The sequence below is a fragment of the Saccostrea echinata genome, unplaced genomic scaffold, assembly GCF_033153115.1.
Source record: "Saccostrea echinata isolate AGI-Se365-2 ecotype Australia unplaced genomic scaffold, CSIRO_AGI_Sech_v1 ptg000012l, whole genome shotgun sequence".
Classification (NCBI taxonomy): Eukaryota; Metazoa; Mollusca; class Bivalvia; order Ostreida; family Ostreidae; genus Saccostrea; species Saccostrea echinata.
This window is the reverse complement of record NW_026889761.1, coordinates 11,537,526-11,556,232: the sequence shown is the minus strand read 5'-3', so window position 1 is coordinate 11,556,232 and position 18,707 is coordinate 11,537,526. Positions and strand designations below refer to the sequence as shown.

The following is an 18,707-nucleotide window of genomic DNA, read 5'->3' as shown; positions in this document are numbered from 1 at the left end:
AAATGGATGGAGATGAAACCTGTCTATAAGGAATTATGTTGTGTGTGGTGCACCCCTTTTAATTTCCATGTGGTGTACTTCCTTTCACAAATTCATGAATCTGTCTATGCAGTGTTACAGTTTATCACACTAGGATACAAGCAACTGTGCATTAGGAGTGTTCTTGCATTGCCGTAGGAACCAGGGGGCACGGGGGGCCGTGCCCCCCCCCCCAATAATTTTGCCGATATATAGATTACTATAGAAAACATAGATACTATATGCCTGTGCCCCCTCAATTAAAAAAAACGTCTGATGACCTTTTTTTTCTGCTTGTCAAGAAATTTTTGGTAGTTCATAGTGCCCCCTCAACTGAAAATGTATGGCTGTGCCCCCCCCCCCCCCAAACTGAAATTCTGAAATTGCTTCCTACGGGCCTTTCTTGTAATTTGAAATGGGGGTGGGGTTGAGGTTTCAAATTTTTGCATAAGAATGTACATCAAATTAAAATAAAATATAAACTCATATATTCCCAAGATCAATAGGACTATAATTTTTCTAATAAATATTTGAATTTCCACAAAGACAATCATCAGTCTTACATACTTGCACGTACTATGCAGATTTTAATTCGTTCAGACCATGACCTCGGGGGCCACGTTGAGCTACATACGTTATTCAAAGTACTATACATGTAGGTACATGTATCCATGAAAAACCTTCATCTCATGTATAGCGATGATACAGTTTTTCTATTATACATGTATGTACAAAGGCAAATTTACACAGGCACCCAGTCTCAAGGATGACGCGCGAAAGAATTTAAGTAACTCTTTACTGAATATGGGGAAATAGTACATATGTCATGATGTGTGTAAGTAGACTCTTTGGAATACTTTTCCGAAAAATAAGATTATGCACTTTGCTTTGTTTTTTCAAATTATAATGGGCAATGATAATGAACCTTTCTAGTTGTTTTTGTTCATTCTAGAAAATTGTAACTGTAGGATTCAGGCGTATCCCTATATTCCTTGTCTCGATTCAAGACGGGAAACTACACGGGTCGGTTATGAAATCAAAATATATACTTCTCGTTCTGGTATGTTTATTATATGTACATGTATAATTAAGAGCCATTCTCTGTAATGACTTGAACTTTTATATAGGAGCTGTGGCACGCATAGTCTCAGAATTTCTCCAAACTCTCTATGATAAAAGTCTTTGATACCGTAAATTCAAATCAGGCAAAAATTGGTTGCTACGTGTCATGGTTACCATAGCAACATGTCGTAAAGTTTGAAAAATGGCATTTTTCAACATGTTCAGAGTCCCACAGTTAACTTTTGCAGCAAAGCAAACAAGTGGCAATGATTGTTTCTGAAAGTTAAAGGCCTGATGTCTTAAATGCATGATAAACATGTTTGGTAAATCAACTATAACATACGTTACTATGGAAACAAAGTATTCAAAAGTAATAATTTTGTTCATTTAATTTTATAAAGTCATACACTTAAGAATAAAAACAATTATAGGTTGAAATGCAAGCAAATAATAGACAAGAGATCCTTGTAGCATATACCAAGAACAAAATATGATATTTCTTATAGGTTGGCAATGGTTGCCATGGTTTTAATACCACGAAGGGATTTTAAATTTACTCTCTTAGTGTTTTAATCTTATCCTATCTTTTTAAAAAGCATATTTCTATATAACTGATGATCAATTTTTAAAGGCCTTGGTGTGTCCCTAATTTTCACATTTCAAAAAATTCAATTTCAATTCTTTAAATAGTGCGTTGCTATGGAAATAAGGCGAAAAAACATGCATAAAAATCTTTAAAATACTCTGTTTCCTTGGATACGTACCCTTGTATGTAGATTCCCAAAACTTTTATGATTGATATATGTGAACAACTAACCTGACTTTAAATTTTGACTACCACCCAATCTCTAACTGGATGCAAAAATCTGGCACATAGGGTCCAATATTGACATAAAATTAACAAAATCGAACATTTTCTCTTCTTGGTAACCATAGCAACATTGTTTTATTTTTCAACAACCTTTATCAATATATGATATTCAACTTTAGTTCTACGAGATAAGTACCATTCAAGGTGATTCAAATAATATGTTTCTTGATTAAAAGGTTAGCAAATTCCTAAGGCAGCAAAAAAAATATCACTTTAAACAACTAGTACGTTGTTTCCATGGTTACACTGCAAAGTAATCATTAATCTCAATTTTTCTTATGTTGTCGGTGTTGCAAGGTCCTAAGGATGTATATGTGCCAGTCGTGAATTTTATTGTTTTTCCTCAAGACAGTATCATTAATCCAATCATAGCAACAGATTTTGCATGGTGACACTGTGTTACCATGGCAACCATGAAAGTTATTTTTAGAATAATATTGGCAATGCCTAATTACATAAGTTAAATATTTTTCATTGTTTTTCTTAGGTTTTTGATTGAGTTTAATCATGTAACATCTATCATTTGTGAATATTGAGCTTTTTTCAGCATTTTTCAGCATCTAAAATGTATTCCAAATGTACCCATGGTTACCACTTACTTAGAGATAAATTCTAAATAGTTTCTTTATAGCATAAGTGGCAACAAGGTGTCATGTTTTTAGGAGAATAGTGTGTTTGTTTTTCTTAGTCTTTATTAAGGCTTAATAAAGATTTAAAGTAGCTGAAAATCTCAATTTTTTCAACTTTTCTGGCTGTTACCATGGCAACCAAGACACATAGCAACGAAATTTGATTTGATATATGTTTCTGGTGTCAAGTTGTAATAATGGGCAAAGTTTCATCAAAATCGGTGACCATGCGTGGCAAAGAAGTTTAAGTGGTTACAGAGAATCGCTATTAATACCTATATATATATAATATAATTAAGCCTTTGATTTGAGGTGAAAGTTTGTACGTAATCAGGTAAATATTAAATGCAGCCATCATGCATTTTACTCTCTTTTATGAATAACTAGATGATTTTTTTTTAAATTTTAAAATAGATTTTTATATAAGTGAGGTAGGGCACAAACGCTTGTAATGGTTGTAATGGTTTGGACTGTGGATATAGGCCTAGATAGCTCAGTCGGTAGAGCACCTAACTAGTGATGCGGGGGTCCCTGTCCAACCATACATTTTCTCCTTTCCTGTTACATAATTTGATGGACAACTGGACTTGCAGGTGAAAGTCCTGCCAGAGGCAAAAAGGACTTGTGTTGTGTCTTCGAGGGAAAAATTGCAAACAATTTAAGGAGGGAGGAATGTAAAGAGCCGTAGACTTAGCCTGGATAGCTCAGTTGGTAGAGCACCTGACTTGAGATTCAGGGGGCCCGGGCCCGAATCCCAACCTGGTCTGTCGCATTTTTCTCCTCACCTGTTACATTATGGGGCGTGCCATGCCCTGGAAATGACAGGCATGGCCGTCGGAACCGGGGGTGGGGGGCACGGGGGGGGGGCGTGCCCCCCAATAATTTTGCCGATGTATAGAATAATATAGAAAACATAGCTACTATATACTTGTACCCCCTCAATAATAACGTCTGATGACCCCCACTCCCCCTTTTTTTTGCTTGTCAAGAAATTTTGGTACTTGATTAGTGCCCCCCAACTGAAAATGTATGGTTGTGCCCCCTCAAAGTGAAATTGCTTTCTACGGGCCTGACAGGTAAAAAAAAAAAAAAACTGCAGGAAAGAGCCTGGTTGGTGTCTTCGAAGGCGAAGACCTTTAAGGAGGGAGGAATGTAGTGGTGATGAGTTCGATCGCCGGTAGCCAGATAGCTCAGTTGGTAGAGCACGTGATTAGAGATTCAGGGTAACCGGGCTTGAATCCTGGCCAGGTTCGTGGCATTTTCTCCTCTCCTGTTACACTATAATAAAAGTTGACCCAATAGTATAATAATTATGATATAGGGGTGTACTTTTATCACAGAAACAAGTTCCCGTGGGCATGGTGGGGTAGGGGAATCAGTGAGACAGGTGAACGGATCTTTTTTCCACAACCACTTTATCCTTCTCAACCTAACCCCAACCTCGAAATAAATGATAAATGATATAAATGTATCGATTCTTAGTCCTAGACTCAGTCGATCACGGACACTTGCTACAAAAAAGGATGCATGGATTAGTATATATTTTGGACTATTTCAATTCTAAATGATCCAACTATTAAATTTTTACAATATTCAGAAAATATATCATAAATTTCTAAGATGTTCAATATTCTCATTTTTTGTCGTTCTTTTGTATATTTATCACTTTTATCATGTTTATATGGTATGGTTGAAAATTTTTGAAGAAAAACAAAATAAACTGCAAATTGAACTTTATGACAAAACGTTTATTTCACATTTATATAATAATTTTTTTTTAACCAAAAATGTTTGTTTGTAGCAAGTTTTGAAAGGCGCAACTTTATTTCTAATCGGGATCGACATACATTTCCGATTTCCGTATGTTGTCGAATGATGGATGCAGAAGTTGAATCTGTTATGAATTATTTCTGTTTATGACAAAGGTGGAGAATGGAGTAGAAAATTTGAAATATTGACCTGTCTCTGCCACGAGGCAGTGACAGAAAGTAAGCAATCAGGTACATTTTTTTCTTGATAATCGTGAAAGTAAAATGACAATCTACATTTGTAGATTGGTGTAGCCTATCGGATTCAGAAGGACACGGTCAAAACATGATGACCTATTACGTAACTACAGTGACACAAAGGGTGAAATTTTCATAATAATTCAAGGGCAGATTAATACTGTTTTATAATTTCTCTTGCTATAATGCACAATTGCGTATAATTTGACATTGGGATGATTCCGAATTTTCTCAGTCATACCATATAATCTGTCTCATATGGAATATGATATTGTAATGGTCTGGACCGTGGATATCGGCCTGGGTAGCTCAGTCGGTGGAGCTCCTGACTAGTGATGCAGGGGTCCTGGGTTCAATTCCCGGTCCAGCCATACATTTTCTCCTTTCCTGTTAACGATTTAGTGCTGTTGAACACCCTGGGACCTGCAGGTGAAAGTCCTGCCAGGTGCAAATAAGAACTTGGGTTGTGTCTCGAGGGTGAAGACAATTTAAGGATGGAGAAATGTAATGGTTTGAGCCGTGGATATTGGCCTGGGTAGCTCAGTTGGTAGAGCACCTGACTAGTGATGCAGGGGTCACGGGTTGGAGTCCCAGTCCAGCCATACATTTTCTCCTTTTCTGTTACAATATAAAATAACAATTGTCTTGAAAGAAAATATCATCAATACTTTGAAATTTTATCTTTTCCAAACCATTTTAGCCTAGCATGCCGAAAACTTGGAAGAAATCCTTATGGCACAAAAAAATCTATTATAATTAGTTCAATATGTATCTGCAGCCATTATAAAGTGTCTTACTAGAGCATAGTAATTATATCCTTGTGACAAGACAGGGTATGTTTTACCTTGAAGTCTACCATATAATAATTATGACACCAAATACTTCTTGGTGGTTCTTTTTTATGCAAATGAGAAGAACTGTACAATAACTACAGATTAACAGTTTATTTTTTAATTTATAGTGATGATGGAAAGTTATATCTTTGTTTAAAAGTTGAAAGAGACATAGGACTCATTCAGGTTAATAGTGTTAGTATATATAATGTTAATATTTTAATAAGGATACTTTTTCTAACAAATTGCAAACTTTCAAGACTACATGCAAAAAAATTCTTATTTGCATATTACATGAATGAGTGGAACTTAATAAGATTGTCACAAGAAGGTAAACTGGATACTTATGTTAAGATCAAAACAAATTTTGGACTTGAAAAATATTTACTTTGCCTACCATTTGAACAAAGGAAAGTAATATGTAGGTTGCGTACATCTTCTCACAATTTACAAATAGAAAGAGGTCGTTATTTGGGCATTCCTAGAGATCAAAGACTTTGTACTAAATGCTCAATGAATGTTATTGAAGATGAAAAACACATACTTTTTGATTGTTTGAATTATGTTACAGAAAGAGAGAATATGATGAATATTATACAAACACACTGTATCAATTTTGCTTATTTAAATAATGAAAATAAGCTGTTGTGGGTTCTAAACTGTGAAAATATTGAAGTGCTTTTTGCTGTATGTGAACTAGCTAGACAAGCCATTTAAAATATTATGCATATAAAGTCACATTGCAACATTTTCTTTAAATATATAGTACATGTAAATATATGTAATAATAATACATACAAAAATTGACACTTCATGTATTGTAATAGTTAGTACTTTTGCATTGCCACGTGGTATCTTTTGCAATGCCAGGACTGTAAAATCTCCCCACTTTGCATTAGGGTACACGGTAGTACTATATCATTTATCAACATTACTTACGTATACAGTGTCAAATTGTACAATATACAAATACATGTACTGTAGATTATTATTTAGTATACACATAAATTGTCTGTACTGTTTGTAATTGTAGAAATCATACTTGTTGTTTGTGATGCCTGAAAGGGCCCTGATTTGGAAATAAAGAATCTTATCTATCTATAACGTTAATAACATAAATAATTGTACGTTTAAAAATTGAAAATAAAGCAATTCACAATCCAGAATGGTTCCTGTAGTGAGGTCTAGGTGCTTTTTGTGGTCATGCATGCAGTTTTATCATGTTGACCCCCTTACTGTCTCCATCTGATTTGGAGCTATAGGTATCAGTATATTGGCCGGTGTGTGAATTGTTCAGCATTCTTCTGTTTATATCCTCCTAAATACATTTTCATTACATTGAAAAATTATAAATTTGCTTTGAATATACATTTCTCGCATCTTTATATTTATATGATTATATGCATGTACATGTACTAAGTGTTTTGTAGCAATTAAATCTTCAGATTTAATTTTACAAATGCATGTAAACACTGAATAAAATAAATGATAATGAATCATATTCTAAATAAAAGTGGGAAAACAATATTTTAGGAAAACACATAATAAAATACACCCCTCAAGTGATAATTATAAACTGTGGTATTGTCAGTCTGTTACCTGCATGATCACTATATTAAAATTTTAATTGTGACTGCATGGGAACAATTTTTCAACACTTCAACTCACTGCAGAATCATCTGGTTGGTTGAAAAGTAATATCCAAATGCTCATGTAGATTAGTGAGGTCACTAGAAAAGTGGTTTCACAAGTCATTTAGAATATTCTTTTCTCATTGTTTAGTGTTTTCCCTAAGAACTGGCTACCAGCCACAGTGACCAATTCAGTTGATAAAAATGCAGCTTTAAAAAAAAAATCAAAATCAAATTGTTGTAAGGTCCACAGAGATTTGTAATGAACTTCATCTCAAGCCTGTTACAATTGATCTCTAACCTTTTACTTTGAAGTAAAGGGAAAATACTGTTGTATAACTTATTGAGACTTGCCTTGAGCAACACCCTGTATCTCTTATATGATGTTTAGAAAACTCCTTCTCTAAATATCATGAATATTACAAAGATCCCTAGAGTGTGATCTCCAGTTTGTTTACAGACTTAGTGACTTTGCTATGTCTGACTCAGTATGTTTATGAGACAAGAAACAGAAAATTATGAATACTGTATACAGAACCCTTTTACACTTGCAGACAGTTTTGACCTGTTTAAAATTTACACAGTTACAAATCTGTTTAAGAAGTTATACTGTGTTATCTTTGAATTCACCCCATTTTAAATTTGCCCACCTTTGTATAGTGCAAAAAGGGGCAATAATAAAATGGGCACGAAAATTTCCCTGTATACAGTAATGAGAGACCCATTTCAAAAGTGATGACTTTTGATAGTGTTAAAACCCTGTAGACTTTGAATTTGCTGCTGTATCAATACAATTGTTTCAAATCAGGAAGCTTAAAAATGAAAAAAAAAAAGTTTAACAGCCAATGGAGAGATATGAATAAAATTAGTGGAAAAGATTACCTGAAGTTGAGGAAGAATTTATTAGATTTTATGTAAATAAGGCTATAAATACTTGCAGTGCTTGTGATTTTTTAACCCGTATTCACTGCAAGATATTTCAAAAATCTGCATTGAGTAAACAGAGTTATTTCTCTTGTCATGGAATCTTATGGCTTACTTTAACACAGTATTAAAAGCTTGCATCTGAGTTTTTTTTTTTTTTTTTTATCAGATATAGTCTTAAAAATTTAAATGACTGTTTTTTGATTGAAGTCTTTCAAAAATAACTAATGTACATTTTTACTAGTCATGTTTGACACAAATGCTTTTTTAACAATGATTTTGGAATTGTAGGAGTTGATTTGGAGTAACATGATGGAAATCACAGAAGAAAACAATCCTAGTCGAAGTCCACTAAACAAAGATGGCGCACCAATGTTCTTTGTTGGAGAGGATATTCTCATCAAAGGAAAGGTCAGTTAAGCATGAGGGACATGAAAGGCTAATACCCTACTACAGTGTATTTGTACTTGGTATGTTTTAAAGATAAAACATTAGCTGCTAGCGCTGTACAGTTGTCCTGTTAAAGGATTTTGTATGCAATATATAATATGATTTTGAATTAAAACTATTCTAAAAACCAACATCATTCTGTTATGCATTTACCATGAGTCCATTATTGATATTTGCTATGAATTTGGCACCAGCAAACCTTATCTATCTGATATAAATAATAATGTTAACATGTTTGACGATACAAATTAAAAGTTGAGGTAGTTAATGTCACTGAGAAAAAAAAAAGAACATGCTGTAATTTTGTACATGCGTTAAATTTGTCTTCAGGGTGAGAATGCTTTGTTTGAGGAGCTGCCAGAGGGCAAGAGAATCATCCTGGGTGTTTGTGCCATGCAAAAGAAATCTAACTCCAAACCAATGCATGAGATTATAGATCGTCTGGAGAAGTTCATGCAGATCCAGGCTACTATATTTGATGAAGATGTAATCCTGAACAAACCAATCGAGGAGTGGCCTATAGTAGATGTACTGATTAGTTTTTTCTCGGCAGGATTCCCGCTGGACAAGGCCATTCAATACACTAAACTTAGACAGCCTTTTGTTATTAATGACTTAGAATCTCAGTACATACTTCTTGACAGGTAACTTTATTCTTACATTTACTGTAAACGAACTTAATTTTAGTGCCTTTCATGCTGCTTATAGATGTATGTTTCCATTGAAAAAAAAAATTAAGGTTATAATGTTTTCTTCATTATTTATTGAAATTATTGGTTAAAAATGTGAGATGTTTTGGTAGAAAGCCAGAAAATTTATGATTATTCACGATACTATGAAGTGCATCTTGCATTTGTTTATTACAGTATTTGGATATGTTTGGTATCGTAGAGCCATAATACAGTTTCATTAAAATACTGCTATTTATGTTTTTTTATATTGTAGAAGAGAAGTGTACAAGACATTGTTTCAAAATGAAATCCTACATCCACGATATACAGTATTAAACAGAAAAGAAGATGACTCCACAGAGTGTGAGCACCAGAAAACAAACTATTATATAGATAACATATTAAGAGATTTTATAAAATCTTTGTATGATTTACTTAAATCTAAATTAAATTGAAAATATTTCTCCAGTGGTAAATAAAATAAATGTGCACAATGTTTTACAAAACATTATGTTTAAACAATTAACTTTTTATTATATACATGTATATATAATAACTTTATTGATAATGTGGGATCATTTTACTTTGTTGGGTTGTGGATGTCTGTGGGAAACAAAAATTTTATAAGTGATATCATGGCTAACTTGTACATACAGTATATTCAATGAACTCATTTGCTGACAAAGTTATCATTCAAGGGGATGTAAATTTGTTGGTAAGGATAAGGATGGGTAAGGATGACCCATGAAATCCATACCATTGGTTCCTCCATAAATAATGATGTTTCCACAGTATATTCATGATACAGTAGTCTTATCTTAGAACTGTATTTATATCATGTAACAAGGGAGTTTTAATTTTACAGCTCAAGTCGTGATCTCAGATGACACAATAGAAGTAGATGGAGAGACGTTTCACAAACCTTTTGTAGAGAAACCTGTGTCAGCCGAGGACCACAATATCATTATTTATTTTCCCCAGTCAGCTGGCGGGGGGAGCCAGAAACTATTTAGAAAGGTAAATAAATCAGAGAGGGTGAATACTTAAGGTGAAAGCCAAAAAGTGGAATGTCAAAGTCTTTTAAAGAAGTGTCTGTATATTTTGCTAAGTTTAAGTTGAGGATGGTTTAAAAAGATGAATTTAAAAAAAAAAGGATTTTAAAGAGTTAAGGCTGATATATGGGGATAAATCAGTGCAACCTGTAACATTATGTTTTTTTTTTCTTTTTATTTTTCAAAGTTCTTAAAATCAAGTGTGGTGTTAAAAGTTCAGTAGTCTAGTGACAGAAATAAATGTAATCTGAAGGTTTGAAATAAGAATAATTCATGTTCTCTCATCAGTTGAGGAGTCCAGGTAGGAATATTCTGCATTTTCTCTTCTTGAATTTTAATTCTCAAAGCAGTAGCTCGTTATTGTTGGTTTCAGTTTTTAAAATGATAATTATTATTTTTGTGGATAAGGTCTGAATGTACACACAGCTATTTACATGTTGAAAGGTTCATGATGGTCACCCACCTCCCCCCTACACTTGCTATGGGCTGTGGAACTATTTAGGCCAAGACTCAATTCCTGTGAGTGAACTGTTGATTTATCTCCCCTTGCTTTGATACAGTGGTGTAATACACCACAGCATAATACATGTTTCAGCATATTCTGTAACTCCAGCTTGAACCAGCACTGCTAAATAAAATTTGAATATGGGCATGATTTATTACTGCACTATTTTTTCATATAGCCTAAATCCTAGTAGATTGTATGATTTGGGAGCATTGGAATATGCTAATTTGTGTTACATATAACCACGTCAGTATAAAGAGGTGTTACCATACAGAAAAGTTAATCCATATACATGTATAGTCACACAAAATTAAATATCTGGTTCTCATGCCACTTTCTTTTACAAAAAATGATAAGAGAGGGACACATTTTCAGCTCACCTAAGCCAAAGGCTCAAGTGAGTTTTTCTGTTCATAGCTGTCCAGCAGTCTGTCATCTGTGAACTTAACATCTTTTATTTTTTATTCTTTTGTTCACAATTTCAACCAAAATTGGCAAAAATACCCCCAGTAACCTAGGGATGGGATCAGAGTGGCTACAGTAAGGGGTTTTTACTGATCTACATATTTATTTGTCCGAATTATGGTTAAATGTTTGTGACAAATGAGGTCGCTATTCCATTTTTGAAGCCTATTTAAAATTTTTTTTGATTTAAATTTTTTTAATTCCAAATTGAAACAATGAATCAATTTCTGTTTTTGTTACATAATTCATTGTGAGGATGTTTTTGAATATTTTTTTATTTTTCCATCAAATGATATCTGAATCTTTTTTTTCTTTTATTAAACTTTCAGTTAAATTATCTATGTTGCCTACTACATGTATTAGTATATAGATGCAGGTAGTCATGAGAACCAGATAAGTTTTGCCTTATATTAAGTTTGCTTGATTAATTGTTCTCGAGAACTTGATAAAAATCTGACTCTGTTAAATAATATTGTAGAGAAGATTTCGTGTAAGTATGAATTTGTAAGATGAATTATACCCTGTTATACATGCATTGAAAACTGTTTGGGAAGTTTATGGTGGAAATTAAAAGCATAACGGACACCTGCTGAGATATGACTACGGTAATATTTAATTGAGAAATCAAAACTTTTGCTTCTTTATTTGTAAGAGATGAAGTAAAATTGAAAACTGTACTATATAACCAGATTGCTTAAGATTTTGGGCATTTCTCCATTTTATATTCTATTGATCAGTTTCAAAGGTGGGTGACCGTTATGTTCATACTTCATTATTTTATTGTTGGAATGTTACTTGTGTTAACAGTTATTCATGAACTTAGTTGCATTGATGGTTTTTTCATTATGGATGAAATATACTCTTTGGGCCAGATTGTGAAGCAGAACAATCTATTAATACAATTCGTATTGATCAGTGATATCTGTTTGACAATGTTAACAGTTTTGTTATGCTATTGCGTTAGTTTGTGGGTGACCTACTCTGGTTGTAATTTTCTTATTTCACAAATAAGTAAGAGTCTGGTTGTACTATCTTTTATACTATCGGTTAGTTATTCTTGACTCCTGACCTTGCCATTGGTAAGTGTTTCAAACGATGTTAACAAATGTTAATCTATTTTTCTTCTAACTTTGCATAATTGATAAATCAGAAAGTTTCTCAATGAAGATGGACTTGATCTTTGACCTTGGTAAATGTTTTACAAGGGCATGCTTCTTTCAGTTACCTTTGTGTCTTGAGCAGGTAATTCTAAATCAATCACTGCAATCATTTGGTTTCATGTTATCAAAATGTGAAAAGTTTGCAATCTGGCCTTCTGGTCTTCAGTTTCTTATCAGGATTTTGTTGAAATAGATTGTAAGGTAAAATATTTAGGTGCCACTGAATAAATAGGATAATCATCATCTATTTCTGAAGGCATTCTGATTGTTATTTGGTGTCATACCATATAGAATATATAGTATTTATATGAATGTTTGGAAGAATGATTATAAGCAATTGGAGCATTACAATAATCGAAATATGTTATTTGAAGTGGTTTTAAATTTTGTGAATTGTGTAGAAACTGTATTTTTTGTTTTGCATATGTATTTGCATTGTATGTAACAATGATGATACATGTACACACTCAGGGATCAGCAGTAACTGTCTAGTCAAACTAGTGTCCAATATATTTTCCAGCTTTGCCGTAAACTTTTGCAAATTGGTAGTCCTGATGTAAAATTTAACCCTTATTATTAATTTTTGCTCATTGTCCCCTCTAATATGTACTTATTATCTTTGATGCAACTCCAAACTAAGGGGTAATATGTTCATGCATTCTTGTTAACCACAGAGGAAATACTGTATACAAGGTTATTTTCACCCCTTGTTATTTTCGGCCTCTCACACTTTCAAACAATTTTGCCCCATTTTAATTACCTAGATACAGTTGAATAAAAGTAGCCCTTTTCTAAAGGATGACTGCACTTAAGGACATGCGGAATTTGCGACAAAATAAACTTTCAAAACAAGCATTTTTCTTTTCATTGCATGAATGGTCAACATCCAATCCACAACTTTATGTAATTACGTTTAATAAAAGTGTGTATTTACGAAGTTCGAATCTGTTTTCAAAGGCAGGGGTCATCATAATTTCTTGAATTTTCGTTCGATAATGAGGACGCCCACTTTTTTACTGACTTTATACATAGTCAGCGCATGTTTGTCTATTGTTCTACGTTCAACAGTAGTTGTATATTTGCATAAATAATACTGTGTCAAAAGGAGATTAATAGACAAACATGCGCTCATGGTTAAAAAGAGAAAAAACTGCTTCTTCTTACATTCGCTCTCCGTGTTGTAACCAAGGACTGTGACATGTTGAATATTATAATTCACCACGTGATTTCTACCTCAGGTAACTTTGTGAATACTTTATTCCGTCACGTGACTTGTAAGGTAGCATGTTTTGTGCTAACTAGGACATTGTGTTCGAACACGTTAAGTCATCTGGCATTGATATGAAATCTGCTTTAATCACATTGACGTGCTCATATTGTTAATTTCGTTTTGAAACCTTTGTCAGAAGTGTATTTGTGCCATACAGAATAAAGAGGGAGATTGGAAAGAGTGATCACGTTAGCTTTTCCAAACATGTCATTGTTATTTATCAAGTCTAATTTTAGACCCATTCTTACAATGTTAGCTCCACCTCTCATGCATATCTAATGTTCAATCAAGGGCAGGTAAGTGTAAATTCACTATATTTGGAAAGCAGTAAGGACAAAAAACATTGAATCATTTTATTGTATTACAGTCTAAGATCATTTTAAGATATAAATGTGGTTCCAAATTGACAATATTCTTTCATAAACATACAAAAGTGAGATAAGGTTTAGATATAAAAGCAACAGAAGCAACCGAAAAAGACCCAAAAACAGGTGTTAAGTGCAGTCATCCTTTGCCCACTTGCAAAAAGGGCAAAAATAAAACAGCGCGAAAATTTTCCTTCAAACAGTAATGGTAAAATATGCGTTCTAAATATGCAGTATCAGTGGTGCAAAATCTAAATTAATCAAAAATTTCCAAAGAAAATAAGAAATGTTTTTATAATCTTGATAAAATTTCAGACATAACCTCAGTACCATGGGTTATGTTTAAAGAACTAATGGCATTAGAAAATACCATTTTCTGGTTTTATATGCAGGAACTTTTTTTTTCCTTTCACATGTACTTTCTCCAGAAAAAATCATGATACAGGCTATGTTGTCAAACATTTTCTAAACATTTACATGTACCAGTACCTTCACTAGAAAAATGAATTAAATTTTCCTTGTGGACTGAAAATTGGCAATAAAAATGTCAGAAATCTAAGACGTATGTATACATGTATGCAAATTTATAAAGGCAAGCAATAATTTGGTTACTCCAGTTTGAACTGCAGTAAACTTTGTTATTGGTCACTATGTTGTCATTGTATCTTTCTGTCGATAGATTACACAAATTATTTGACTTTTCAAAATAAAAGTAATCGTAGAATAATATGCTAAAATCCTATCAGGAAAAATGACCGTAAGGTATATCCATCCTCGCAATTTTATGGGTTCAAAGTAGAAAAACTACATTTATTTTCAATGAATATAGTTTAAATTAATAAATAATTGCAAAAATATATAGGTTGCCATATTTTTTAAGATGTAAGACATAAATAAAGAAATAGAAGCATATGTCAGCATTAAAAAATTGTACATTTTTAGTAAACAGTATTATAAGAATAATGTAAAAACTGGTTCAAATACATAATTGTGATGCTGAAAGTTCCAAAATAATTGCTTTTTTATAGGGTGAATTCACCATGCATCGGACACCCTCGCACTTCAACAAGTTATAGCGATATCGCTACCGACCGAATATTATCAAAATGGAACTTAATATGTAGTATGTGGTTAAAATATAAATTTTTGACACAACCGTGCCCTATTTATTGAGAAAATATCATTAAAAATCGATTTTTTCGGAATAAGTCAGAATTCACCATGGATCGGACAATATTCACCATGCATCGGACATACGATATTTAAACCAGAAAAATATCATACCTTGATCTCGGTGCTTTAAAATGAGTGATATCAAAACATTTTTATCTTTTATTTAAAAACTAACCTTATAATTAAATTTGAATGACTATTTCGATCCACAAATGTGAAGAGATTTTAGTTGCATCACATCGCCTTAGAAAGGCTTTACAATACTAGTGATTTGGCAACTCGCGCCTTTGTCTCGTGGGTTATCATCATCTGGTTTAAAGAAATAAACAGAGTCCACTTCTAGTCGTCATATATCGATTATTTGTATTTTCACTGAAAATTTGGAGTTTCTATTTTCTATTTCCGTAAAAAACAGCTGTCATTTGGGTTTTATATGAAAATGGAAGTGATTACCCATGCATCGGAAAGTGTCCGATGCATGGTTAATTTGTGTCCGATGTACGGTGAAATAAACGGTGTCGAGTGGTTACGTTCCGATTCCGTGTTCGACCCGCGTGGTTACGACCCCAGTGGTTTCGTTCCGCGTATGTATATATATATATATACCTACAGGTAAATAAAGGGGGTACACACTGCGCGGTAAACAAATGGATATTTGGTAGCTGTATGTTGGTTACATATGGCTTCAGAGAGGGATACGTGTCAACAATAGGTGGTAGTTCTGTATGAGTAAAGTCAACATTCAGTCAATAGTATCAATAGTAAGATGGTTTCTTGTTATCGTTTTTATCTTACTATCTCGGAAAGGGATGTGAATAATTTGACTTAGTAATGATTTTAGTAATAATGGGTCGAACACAGAATCGTGTCGAAACCACGCGGGTCGAACAAGTAATTGGGACGTAACCACGCGGGTCGAACAAGGAATCGGAACGTAACCACCCGCATTCAAATAAACATACTAGTTAAAAACAACTCTAAGAAATATTATACAAACATTGAAGTAAAATTTTTGAAAATTTTTGTAAAATTATCAATTGTTGATAAATTTTACCTAGGTCAGACGAGTTCCGTTGACGTCTATTTAAAAGAACGACAACTCTAAAAATTGCAAAATCGTAAATTTCTGGTTACTCCCCTTTGATGATGCAAAATATGACGTAATTTCAAGGCCATTCCTGTGGTATTTTTATCACAACATGAAAATAAAAATCGGCATCATTAAAAAGTTTAAATCTTCACCTTTAAGACAGAAACAAGTAAAAGCACGGGGAGACTCGGGTTCAATGAAAGTTTATTGCTTAAAGTTGTCCGAAGCAAGGTATGTGTCCGAAGCATGGTTAACTCACCCTAAATATGTTTGAATTGTGAATATCAGGGAAACCAGTTTACATTAGAAGTACAATAAGGAAAATGCCTGAGTATAGATACATGAGAAGGAGTTATTGCCTTTAGCAACATTTTTTAAAGATTGAATAATGGATTAAATATAGAAAATATTAATTTTTTTTAATTCTTGTGCTAAACAGTATTTGTTATTACACCCATTGAAAAGCATTTTTCCAAAAAATATATTTCTATGGGGTATGAATTTAAATTAATAACAGTGTTTGCAAAAACCTATGACATCACAGGAGGCTGGAAATACTTTAACATGGATATTTATGTGTGTTGTTCACTTCAGGAATCATTACCAAGCATATAATAGCTGGTGGTTATTTCTGCAATACCAGAATTAAGTATGGCATGTATTAAAAATGATAAAACTTTAAGAATTTTTATTGTGTCTTTAATTTAAACTACCCCCATACTTAAATTTCCATGTTTACAGTAAAAGCAATGAAACAAATTAATTAAGATTTTATGGGTTAAAAATTGACCATGATATGAAATTTAAACATGATTTTTATTTTTCATGTACTTTCTGAAAAGAATAATTTTTACATGCCCAGTTCAGAATGACCAGGCCGGCTTCTGAGAAGCAAAATCTGCAAGACTGCATGGATCTAACTTTTACTTCACTCATTTGGATGAGCCTTAATCTTGAACCCAGGTAAAAATAGCGTTTACTTTTATTTATTACAGATTGGTTCCAGAAGTAGTGTATATTCCCATCATAGCAGGCTTAGAAAGACAGGGTCATATATCTATGAGGACTTTATGCCTACAGATGGAACTGATGTCAAGGTCAGTAAGGAATATTTACTTGAAACTTAAAACTTGATGATTTTCAGGTTTTAATATTGTTAACAAATCCTAGCTAGCTTATAATTTTTCTGCTCATTCCATACGCAAAATTTTAAATTATCAAATGGTAATTTGATGCAAATTTGAAAGTTAGGATAATTCGTGCCACATCAAGTCAGGAAAACATTTTTAAGTCAGCTAGGAATTGAAATATCCTAATTTAGGTAATGTTAAACCACAAACATACATGCTTTTACTGAATAAATTCTTGTGACAATGAAATTAACATAACACTGGTTTGTATTGTATTATTTAATAAAATTTGCATTCTTTGCAGGTATACACTGTTGGACCAGACTATGTCCATGCTGAAGCTCGCAAGTCTCCAGCCCTGGATGGTAAAGTAGAGCGTGATGAACACGGGAAGGAGGTGCGATACCCTGTGTTACTGAGTGCCAAGGAAAAAATGTTAGCAAGGAAAGTCTCACTGGCTTTCAAGGTTAGTGACAAAATCATTGACAATCTGTAGGATTATTAGGCTTTATTGCTGGATAGTTATAAACTGTGCCTTTTTTTCACCGTAACTTTGAAATACAAATTATTTTCGTGGTAGTTGGGGCTTTATTGACCTTGGATATCAGACTAGCTCAGTGGTTAGAGTACCAGGCTAGTAATACAGGGGTCCTGGGATTGATTCCTGGTCAAGCCATATATTTTCAATATTCATTCTTCCTTTAATACTACATTAAGGGCTAGTGTTGGGGAAGGAGGGCTTGTTCAGGTTATATGTAAATTAGTCATTCCTCACAAGGTGAACTTGTGTTGTTGTGTGTCTTTAATGTCAAAGACTATTAAAGGAGGGAGGAATGTGGTAGTTGGGGCTTTATGGACCATGGATATCAGCCTATCTTAGTGGTTAGAGCACCTGACTAGTAATATAGGGGTCTGGGATTTGATTCCTGGTCCAGCCATATATTTTCTTTATTCATTCCTCCTTTTCTACTATTTCTGTTGATCCCTCACACTCTTTTTGCAGCAAACAGTGTGTGGTTTTGACTTACTGAGGGCAAATGGGAAATCTTATGTCTGTGATGTCAATGGATTCAGTTTTGTCAAGAATTCTACAAAGTATTATGATGACTGTGCCAAAATACTTGGGTCTGTATCAAAGTTATCTTCTAGTTCTTTACCAGCAGTCAATGAAGAATATTTTCTTTTGCATTATTGAAGGTTTGACAGATTTGATTCACATATAGAACTATGTTACAGAACTATGATAATGCGAGCTCTTGCCCCCCAGCTTCACATTCCCTGGCTACTTGGATCCGCCCCTGAGGATATTCCTGTAGTTCCAACGACATCTGGATCTATGTAAGATATCCACTCAATAACATGCTGAAAGTGTAACACCTTTTCTCATTTTGAAAATATAAAT

General features: G+C 33.4%; 1 protein-coding gene across 7 annotated transcripts in view; it reads left to right on the top strand.

The window, feature by feature from the left end:
- The first annotated feature begins 4,472 nt into the window (after positions 1-4,472).
- The window catches only part of LOC133185348 (inositol hexakisphosphate and diphosphoinositol-pentakisphosphate kinase 2-like), a 46,836-nt gene continuing 32,601 nt past the window's right edge, over positions 4,473-18,707 (top strand). For 5 of the 7 annotated variants that reach the window (XM_061320498.1, XM_061320497.1, XM_061320499.1 and 2 more), the window contains exons 1-10: positions 4,479-4,580; positions 8,266-8,385; positions 8,755-9,068; positions 9,370-9,458; positions 9,961-10,112; positions 10,592-10,666; positions 17,171-17,272; positions 17,610-17,771; positions 18,309-18,430; positions 18,542-18,643. In XM_061320498.1, coding sequence (XP_061176482.1) covers positions 8,284-8,385; positions 8,755-9,068; positions 9,370-9,458; positions 9,961-10,112; positions 10,592-10,666; positions 17,171-17,272; positions 17,610-17,771; positions 18,309-18,430; positions 18,542-18,643 — 1,220 coding nt within the window. In that variant the 5' untranslated portion in view covers positions 4,479-4,580; positions 8,266-8,283. Of the gene's footprint in view, positions 4,581-8,265; positions 8,386-8,754; positions 9,069-9,369; positions 9,459-9,960; positions 10,113-10,591; positions 10,667-17,170; positions 17,273-17,609; positions 17,772-18,308; positions 18,431-18,541; positions 18,644-18,707 lie in introns of all 7 variants that reach the window. The other 2 variants (XM_061320496.1, XM_061320502.1) reach the window with 2 other exon arrangements.